The following is a 9,297-nucleotide window of genomic DNA, read 5'->3' on the forward strand; positions in this document are numbered from 1 at the left end:
CTATGTGAATCTTTATAAATCATTGCCAAAAAACGTAAGCAATATTGTTTTTTATGTGTAATAGAAAACCCTCTATAAGGGTGGCTTATATTTATTATTTTCAGTTATCTATAAACTCTCTAATCACACAATGAAAAGTTGATAATGCAGGATAATTTAGTAATTTACATGAAGTAATTATTTAAAATGGGAAGTGTAAAGACAATAGTAAATTTTTTTGAATATCTGGCTTTGGAGGTAAAATCCTTTACAGTATTTATTTACTATCATAAAGAAAAATAATGATATAATATGAATAAAATGTTTTAAAATATTATTTATCTTTAACAATAAACAATTCATATATGCGTCTAACTTCGGTACATTATAATTTTGAGATATTCATTGTGTATTCATGATGCTGATAAACTGATTATATGTCATATCTACTTCTATCTAGTCAATAAAATATTTACTTGAGTGTACATTATTTCTCCAGTGTTAAATTTAACTGAGTAAGTATTTTTTACACAGGAAACAAGGAAAAAAAACTAAATAATGTTGGAATAATAAAATACTTTAGCAATAATCATTTAAATTTGTTACTAATTTATTGGACTTTAACTTTACAAAAGAAGGTATTTATGTTCCACATATTTCAATTTAAAATAGTCTTCTAAACAAAAACAACACAAAACAAGTTTTGCTTTTATTTTAAAAATAATGATGTATAATTACTGACTTCAACTTAAATTAATTAAAGTATTTGGGTATCTTATCTAATTTCATTTTATTTTAGAATCCAGATAACACAACTTACTATGACATATGTAATCCTCAAATTAGAGAAAGAATGAGCAAAACTAGGCAATCGGTAAGTGTCTTATTTATTTTGGTTTAATTTATTAAAATCATCTTGTTGCAGTCCAACAGCAACTGGAACAGTTGGTTAAAAGGTTATACTCAACCAAGACAATCTTCTATAAAGCACACAGAAACAACACCCACATTAACTTCAACAAAGTTTCCCTCCAAGACATCTTTTATTAAAAAACAAGTCTCATTTTTTGAAGATCAAACAAGCTCCAAAAACGATGGCCTCAACAACAAAGCACATAATTCTAAAGCCAGTGAGAATGCTTCCAAAACCTTACCAACAAATACTACTGATGAATACGAAAGTAACAAAGAAGAAACTAGTAATCTGGGAGATAGCAAAGCAGAAGAGAAACCTAAAGAAGTAAGTCAGTTAGATGAACCCAAAGTAGAAAGGAGGCGAAAACCCAAAGCAATCGAAATATACAGGGAAACCGTTAAGTGTGAAATCTACGATGTGAGCAACTTGAGAAGTTCCATTGAGAGTACAAGGGAGAGCGAAATGTTTGAGAAAATCATGGATGGAAACTTCGATGACCTACAAGAAGTTGATAATCCACAATTAACGGTTCAAGATGAACCCAAGGTTGAAAGTAATGATGGAAGCTGTGACGAACCAGTTATCAGAACCATTGATGAACCACCATGGCCAATCCCAATTGAGGAAAACGACACAAGCTGTGAAATAAAGGAAATCGAACCACAAAGGCTGATCTCAATTCGGGAAAATATTTTTATTCAAAGGGATGGCTTATCAAAAATTAAACAAAGACCAAAAAGTGCCCCGGGTAAATCCGTTAGGAATGAATTGAGAGAGTTTAAAACGCAACTGTCAGTTGATTTAGCACCAAAGACTAATAATGGCTTCTCACATGACGTCACAGTGTATCAGAGACAATTATTGGAAGATAAAACTGGATATTTCGAAATGAACAATGACGAAATTGATGCAACTATTAATAAAAAATCAGAAGAGACAATAGAAGAATGTGAAACTAATAGTGAAGAACCAGCCAATAACCAAATAAACAGTACAAATCAAGACTTAGAAAGTTCTGTTCAGCAATATTTATTTAGACAAAAGAAACAACTGGAGGAGTACAGAAAGGCGAACAATGATGAGCCTTCAAACGAATTAGGAAATAATATTCCCCAAGATGAAAAGCCCCGTTGTTCAGTTGGTGAACATCAGATAACAATGGACTCGGGGATTTTTACTGATGATCAATACACAAATAAAGTAAATAATATATTTAAGAAAATGATGAATGATGATTTAAACAGTGAACTTGATGATTTAACTATAACTAAAGATCACTTGACCGGAAGTGAACATGATGACTCTTTAAGTGAGAATCAATTAGCCATAAGTGAAGAAGTATTTCAAGATTCTGATAATGACAACTCTTTAAGTGAGGATCAATTAGCCATAAATGAAGAAGTATTTCAAGATTCTGACAATGACAACTCCTATTTTGAAGCTATTAATTTACCCGGAAAGGAAATAAGGCTAACTCAGTTCGTTATTAAAAATATTTACCAAACGGGTGATGTCATAGAAAGAATTGAAGTGCAAAGTGCTGATGATTTAGCTGATTTCAATGATGATCATTTAGTTAATACAATAAGGGGTGCTCTAATATCTAATAATTCTGAAGACTCTGATTCAAAACGTAAGTAAAATTAGTATTTAAACAAATATAATCTAACGTAAGAAAATCTTTATTACAGCTATTTATGTAAATTTAAGAGGAATCAAAGAACAGGAACATTCAGTTGACATAGTAAACAATGCAGCAGATTCCAATAACTCCAAAGATGGATATTCAGATCGTAAGTAAAATTAATATTTAATAAATCTTATAATTATTAAACATATCGTAACAAAATTTTTGTTACAGCCATTTACATAAATTTAAGAGGACTCAAAGCAGAAAGTGGTGGTGACTCAACTCAAAAACAAGATCATTCATTTGATGCATTAAAATATGGATATTCAAATCGTAAGTAAATTTTATAAATTATAATTCAACGTAACAATATGTTTATTACAGCTTCTTACATAACTTTACGAGACTTCAAAGAAGAAAGTGATAACTCAACTCAAAAACAAGAACATTTAGTTGATACAGTAAAAGATAATCATTCAAACAGTAAGTAAATTTAATAAATTATTAAATAATAATCCTATGTAACCTTAATTTTTATTATAGTTGTTTACATAAATTTAAGAAAAAAACATGGAAGTGATGATAACTCAAAACTTGAAAATGGAAGCATATATGAAGGTAATTTAATTAATGTGAAACTAAGTGGAGATTTAAGACCTTAATAATTTTATTGTTGTTTTTAATTTCAGAAAAACATGGACCAGAAAACCTTCAAAACAAAAATATTAGGGTACCTGAGAGTAAGTTTTTATATTAGTAACCATTCAATCTTTGTACAATGTTATGTTTACTTTCAGGATTACACTTAGGCATCTTTAATAGAGATAGCGATGAAGAAAATGATTCCTATTCAATTCCCGTGAGTTATTCCAGTGGTAAGTACTTTAAATAATTTTATATCGTGGATAATCAGTATTTATTAAATATTCAGATCTCCAAAGTGACGGTGAAAGTCAGAGGATGTCCACTTACAGTTCAGATCTTTCTAACGAAGAAACAGGTAAATGACCAACAATATAGTTAGAAGATTGTGATCAATTATATATCTTTGCAGATGAACCAAGTAAGGCTCCAACTGAACAAATAGGCACACCAAGGACATTAAATTATTCCCCCATGTATGTAGAGGTCTATATATTTTTTTAAATTATTCCATTGTATAATTTTTAGACTAGTTGAACGTGTTAAAGAGTTGATTTATACTGAGAAGACTTACATTGATGGACTTAGAAAGGTGGCCAAAGTATGTGTCCTTTATAATGTGTATCAAAAAATATATTATTTATGTTGTAGGACTATATACCATATTTTAAAACACATTGTCCTTTAGAACAAATAACAGAATATAATTCTATGTTTAAATTCATAACCAGGATCTACAAGTACCAGAGGTTATTTTATAAGGAATTAGTTAAAGTGCAAGGCGATATTGATAAAATCGTTAATCTTTTTCATTTAAATGTAAGTCAAAGTTAAATGATATTCCAGCAAGCCTAAACGAATCAATTTTATTGTAGTATGATTTATTTAATTTATATCCGAAGTATTTTAAACTACAGAGGAACACAGAAAAGTTCCTGGCAGAAGTCAAAGACCTTGCCAAGGTATGTCTATGTTTGTTAACCTTGTGTCATAAATAATTTGATACTTTTGTAGCAAAAACAAGAAGAATTGAAGGATAAGCTTAATTTACAATCATTTTTACTCACACCAGTGCAAAGACTGGCGAAGTACCATTGTCTTTTCAGTGACATTAACAAAGAAATAATAAAAATTAGGAAAAAAGAGTTGTCAGAGCTAGAACTAAACCAAAACCAATTCCTGACCAAAGAAGAGGAGGCTAAAAAATATGGACATGAAGGAGTTATCAGCACCATCGATATTATCAGAAATTTTATGTCTATAGGAAACACCGAAGTAGCCAAGGCCTCAATTGTGAAGATACCAGTTAATATTTCCAAGGACTTTGGAATGTGTTTATTGAAAGACGAATTTGAAGTGACGAATAAGAAGAAGTCCAAGTCTATATTGACAGTCTTTCTGTTTGAGAGTATAGTTATATTCACTCGAGAAGTTAGCAAACTTCCTGAGACTTATGAATATGTCAAGTCGATATTGATTACAGATTTACAAATTTGCTCAGATATATCAAGTAATCATCTTAAAATTGGTAATTATGTAGACATTAAAACTGATAAAGAGAAAGTATTGGATATGGAAACTAAAGAATCAGCAGTTCTTAATAAATGGTATAAACAACTTGAGAAACTATTATGGGACCAGTTGAAGAAAATTAAAGGTAAATTTTCTTGATAATATTCTTTAATTCAATTCTAATTATTCAATGTTTTTTTCCAGAGTTAAAAAGCAAACAACCTAAGTCTGAAGTATTTTCCCAAAATCCAGGTAAGTTTTAAATTTGATTTTTGATAATAGTCCAATTAATAAATGAACAATTTTAGATGTTAATAACTTGACATGTGTTTTGAAACCGAATGAAGTAGGTGAGTTGCAGAAGATTATTGTTGCATAAAATTATGCTCAAATTTATAATTATTTATTAGTTATACTACCTGTATTTGTAGAAATTGTTTGACAAAATTAGGAAACAAATTAATTATATTATTTTACACTTTTTTTTAGGATGTTCAACTTTCTATGTTGATGTCAAATAGTGACTTACTGTAATTGAGTGTTAATTTATATTTATTTATTATCATTATTATATTCTAATTTTTTATTGTATAAATGTTTACATATACCAGTTATAGTTTCTAATAAAAAATACATATTTATGTTTGAATAATATTTGTTTTTTTTCTTCAAATGAATACAGTAATAAAACCTTTCAAAATTTATAAATTTATTTAATATTAGGCATCCCAAACTTAACTGGGATACTATTTTATAATAACATATCCCATGGCAACGAAACCCTTTGGTTTCCAAGGCAACGCACCAAATAAATAAGTCCAGTGCACTGACAGTGAGTGACACAGCACGTCGACTCTCCAGATGAAACACAACTAATATTAACTAAACTGCCTCAATTATGGCTCCAAAAACGTTGGAAGAAATTCTCAAGGAATTGGGATGGGATAGCGGCTTCCGTGTTCCCGTCTCCAATGAGGAGAACCGTCTTCTCGAAGAGGAAGTGGCCAGGCTGACGTTGCAGAAGCTGAACGTCGTCAGCAAGCATACCGCATTAGAAGGCCGGGTCGAGGCTTTGAAGAACCACTACAAGTTCATCAACCAGGAAATCGATCAAACACAGGTGCAAACACCCTTGTTTCTACTTTGGGAAGGCACCATTCTTGACCTTTCGTTTAAAAATATAAATTTCAATGCTAAATTTATTTAATGGAAACTCTGTGGATGCCAAGTTAATAAATCACAGAATTTCTGGCTCTTACAGCAAAATTTTGTTATACAATTACTGGCCCACTTGTAAATTTTAAAATTGATACATTTTTAGAAGCTGATAACCACTCACAAGCAACAGCTGGACAGCGAGAACAACCGCTACGTGGACACCAGACAGGAGAAGAAGAACTGCGAGAATGACATCAAAAACACCCTCAAAAAAATCGAAGAGGCCGAAAAGAAGGTGGAAGTACAGAAGTCGCAGATCGAAAGAAACCTGATGAAAATGGAGAAGCTGAAGGCGGAAACCGATTGGGACGAGGCCGCCCTGAACGCCTGGGACGACGCCCTGAAGAAACGCGACGAGGACAACGAGCTAATAAAAAAGTTCTCCGAAGAGGACGAAAGAAAGTACAACGAATTGGAGAGCCGAAGGCAGATACTCCAGGTGGAGCACATGGCGAGGAGCGAGGCCATCGCCAAAATGGTGTGCGACATACAGAACTACGAACTCGTCATGGAACGAACTGGTAACTATAGAAAATTTCCTTTTGATATTTTTTTGTTGAGCATGCTTTGCCTCATACCCATTGCAATCTTCATATCAGTTATGATGTTGACCATAATATAAATAAAGATTCAAACACGTCAAGTTTGCGTTTCTTTGGCTAGGAAAAATGATAAAACAGCAAGTAATAGAACGAAATTCGTTTATAAACCAGTGGAAGGACACGATAAAAATACTCCAGCAAAGAGACGCGGACATAGCGAAGTCCCAGGAGAAGCTAATCACCATTCAGGAGGTGATAGACAAACAAAACGAAGCCCTCCTGGAACAACAGAAGTTTCTAGAGCACGAAAAAAGCAACAATAGAGCCCTAATGCTAGAGCTGCAAGATCTAAGCGCTCAATTCTCTAAACTCAAAAAGGACTATCTCAATTCCCAGTTAGAGATACAAAGAATGGGTCCCGAGGTTCATGCTTTAAAAACTTCAGTGGCGGTAACTTCAAAACAACTAGAAAATGAACGTGTAAAAAACAAGCAGCTGGACCAATTTATCGCCGACAAGGACATGAAAATCATTAAACTAAGTAACGATTTAAGAATTCTTACGCAGAAAGCTGAAGAAATGCTACAAAATCAAAGTGGCTCAGGTATGTTAACAAACACAATTGATAAAACCGAAGTTTAAACTCTATTTTTAACAGCTGAAAGAGTTGCCAATCTGGATAAATTATACCTAATTGAGCAAGAACAGGAGGAGTTAATATTTCAAGAATGTGAGAAGCTACAAGATCAATTGTATCGCAACCAAATGAAATTGAAGGTCGAAGAAGACTCAATCATAAGTGTCCGAAATGAAATAAAGAGCTTGAAGAACATGATCAGCCAAAACAAGAAAAGAATATTATTATTACAAAAGCATTTGGATAAAAATATTGAAACGGCGTACGACTTTGTAGGTGTAAATAAATGAAGGAAACGTTTATCTTCATCAAACACTTTTTAGGACTTCCGAATAGGACTGTTGGAGAAAGAGTTGTACGAAACGGAGGAAACACATTATGACGACGACTATGAGGAAAAAGAAGGTCGTATTATAGAACTAGATGCCGAATTGACACAACTTAACGAGGTAATCATTCTTTAAGTAGAAACATTTTAATTACAATCATTGATTTTTAGACGAGCAATTTCCTTCAAGACCAAATAACTAAAATCCACGACGAAATGCGACGTTTATCCACTGCGATGGCTTTAGATAAAAAGGAACTTGAAAAGCTAAAGGAGAAGTTGGAATACCAAATGATTTTTTGCGACATTGGCCAAAAGCAATTATCCACTGTACAACAAAGTGTCCAAGAAAAGCACGTCGAAGAAAACATTATAAGATTGCAAGTGGCAAACATTGAGAAAAACGTCAAAAAAGAAGATAACAGCATCCTGACATTGCAAAGAATTAGATTGGCTTTAGACCAGGTAAAATTGAATCACATTTAAGTACCAATTAGTATTCTTCATCTTGTTTAGGCTGTAAAAGAAAGACAAGTGGAAATTAACGCCACCAAAACAATACTCTCCGCCAAACTAAGAAGTATTGATGAAGAAAAACGTCAGTTAAAGGCCGAAATTGCCCAACGAAACAACAAATTAGATATTCTACAGAAAAGGTATCTGAAAACATTGGAGAGGTAACCGAAGCTTATTCACTGAGTTTCCAGATATCATGTCTTCCTGATGAGCTTAGGAAAGGATGAGGAGGGTAATCCAGTTTCCGTAGCCCACATCAAGGTTAAGGTAGCACAGGAGAAGTTCTTTTTGCGGCAAGAAGGTGACGATTTGGATACCAAAATTCAAACTGCGGAGAAAGAAATTGTCGCCATGGAAAACACTTTGAAGCTGGTGAACGTCTCCAATGATAATTTTAAAGTTAGCTTGGCTGCAGTGAAACCTGATGGTAAGTTGGATATTTAATAAAGGAAGTATTATTGGTGGTGTTTTTAGGAGAAGAAATGCTTGCCCTTAAGGCCATAGAAGACGACATAATTAATGCTGGATTTAAGTTAAAAGAATCCAAGGCAATTCTATCTCGAAAAAAGAAGCAGTTTAAAGGTTAGAAACGTAATTCTTCATGTGCCTTATAAACTGTGAAGATATTTTCAGAAATCAGAGAAATTTTTGATGACGCACTTAAGAAGAAACAACTAGAAAAAGAAATACTTATCCAAATTGAACAAGAATTTAGATCGATAAGGCGACAAGAGCAAGACAAACAAGAAAAATTAGAAAGAGCAGAACTTCATTTAAACAAATTACGAAAGTCTCTTTCCAACGTGAACACTGAAAGATTCGACGTATGTATGGTAATTTCACTTCCACTTGAGATTTAATCGTGTTTCTTGCAGCGAGACTTTGTTATACGAAGAATGAAGGACGCCAACAACACCGTTTTATACGAATTGGCGAAGCTGAATGTCAAATTTCAAGTCCTGTCGCCAAAAATCGTTTATTACATCTCAGAATACGGTTTGCAGTTACCAAGACCTGATAAGTCGCCTTCAGTTAGCTCAAATGGTTCGTTCACACTTTATACATCATCATCAGCCACATCATCAACTACTTCAACGTTGGCTACCTATGGTAAACCAAAGTCTGACTCTTCTGAGTCAGCATCTCTGAATAAAGTCACACTTTCACTGAACTTTTAAAAGGAAATAATGCATATTTATTGTTTTCCTTAGATGTCTTAGATAAATTATCACCCAATGTAATAATAAAACTTTAAAATTAATATATATTTATTTATTACACCTTCTTTGTCTTCATCAATAAATATAAAATACGGAAATACTGATTTATTTCTTTATTTTAACATACTTACCTTATAGGTGGTTATAAATATTACTA

At 32.6% G+C, this 9,297-nt stretch overlaps 2 protein-coding genes across 2 annotated transcripts; both read left to right on the forward strand.

Moving 5' to 3' along the window:
• Positions 1-167: 167 nt before the first annotated feature.
• Positions 168-5,331, forward strand: LOC109598324 (uncharacterized). The gene is made up of 18 exons (XM_020014208.2): positions 168-237; positions 779-853; positions 905-2,528; positions 2,587-2,688; positions 2,757-2,858; positions 2,910-3,008; positions 3,069-3,143; positions 3,215-3,265; positions 3,323-3,400; positions 3,457-3,525; positions 3,580-3,643; positions 3,696-3,768; positions 3,819-3,986; positions 4,043-4,129; positions 4,182-4,824; positions 4,884-4,931; positions 4,988-5,029; positions 5,169-5,331. The coding sequence occupies exons 1-18, from the start codon at positions 187-189 to the stop codon at positions 5,198-5,200; spliced, it is 3,483 nt and encodes a 1,160-aa protein (XP_019869767.2). The 5' UTR covers positions 168-186; the 3' UTR covers positions 5,201-5,331.
• Positions 5,332-5,533: 202 nt separating this feature from the next.
• On the forward strand, positions 5,534-9,198 carry LOC109598325 (coiled-coil domain-containing protein 39). Its single transcript, XM_049965888.1, has 11 exons — positions 5,534-5,799; positions 6,001-6,418; positions 6,561-7,043; positions 7,098-7,348; positions 7,400-7,525; positions 7,576-7,869; positions 7,921-8,060; positions 8,112-8,347; positions 8,395-8,502; positions 8,554-8,744; positions 8,796-9,198. The coding sequence occupies exons 1-11, from the start codon at positions 5,578-5,580 to the stop codon at positions 9,096-9,098; spliced, it is 2,772 nt and encodes a 923-aa protein (XP_049821845.1). The 5' UTR covers positions 5,534-5,577; the 3' UTR covers positions 9,099-9,198.
• Positions 9,199-9,297: the final 99 nt, after the last annotated feature.

This window comes from Aethina tumida, chromosome 4 (genome assembly GCF_024364675.1).
Source record: "Aethina tumida isolate Nest 87 chromosome 4, icAetTumi1.1, whole genome shotgun sequence".
Taxonomy (NCBI): Eukaryota; Metazoa; Arthropoda; class Insecta; order Coleoptera; family Nitidulidae; genus Aethina; species Aethina tumida.

Bases quoted from the DNA above. Each gene is read 5' to 3' on its own strand.
- LOC109598324 (XM_020014208.2), top strand. From the start codon at position 187: ATGGGAAGTGTAAAGACAATAGTAAATTTTTTTGAATATCTGGCTTTG. The intron at 2,859-2,909 runs GTAAGTAAATTT...TGTTTATTACAG, and splicing joins AAAATATGGATATTCAAATC to CTTCTTACATAACTTTACGA. The intron at 3,769-3,818 runs GTATGTGTCCTT...TTTATGTTGTAG, and splicing joins GACTTAGAAAGGTGGCCAAA to GACTATATACCATATTTTAA.
- LOC109598325 (XM_049965888.1), top strand. From the start codon at position 5,578: ATGGCTCCAAAAACGTTGGAAGAAATTCTCAAGGAATTGGGATGGGAT. The intron at 7,349-7,399 runs GTAGGTGTAAAT...AACACTTTTTAG, and splicing joins TTGAAACGGCGTACGACTTT to GACTTCCGAATAGGACTGTT. The intron at 7,526-7,575 runs GTAATCATTCTT...ATTGATTTTTAG, and splicing joins AATTGACACAACTTAACGAG to ACGAGCAATTTCCTTCAAGA.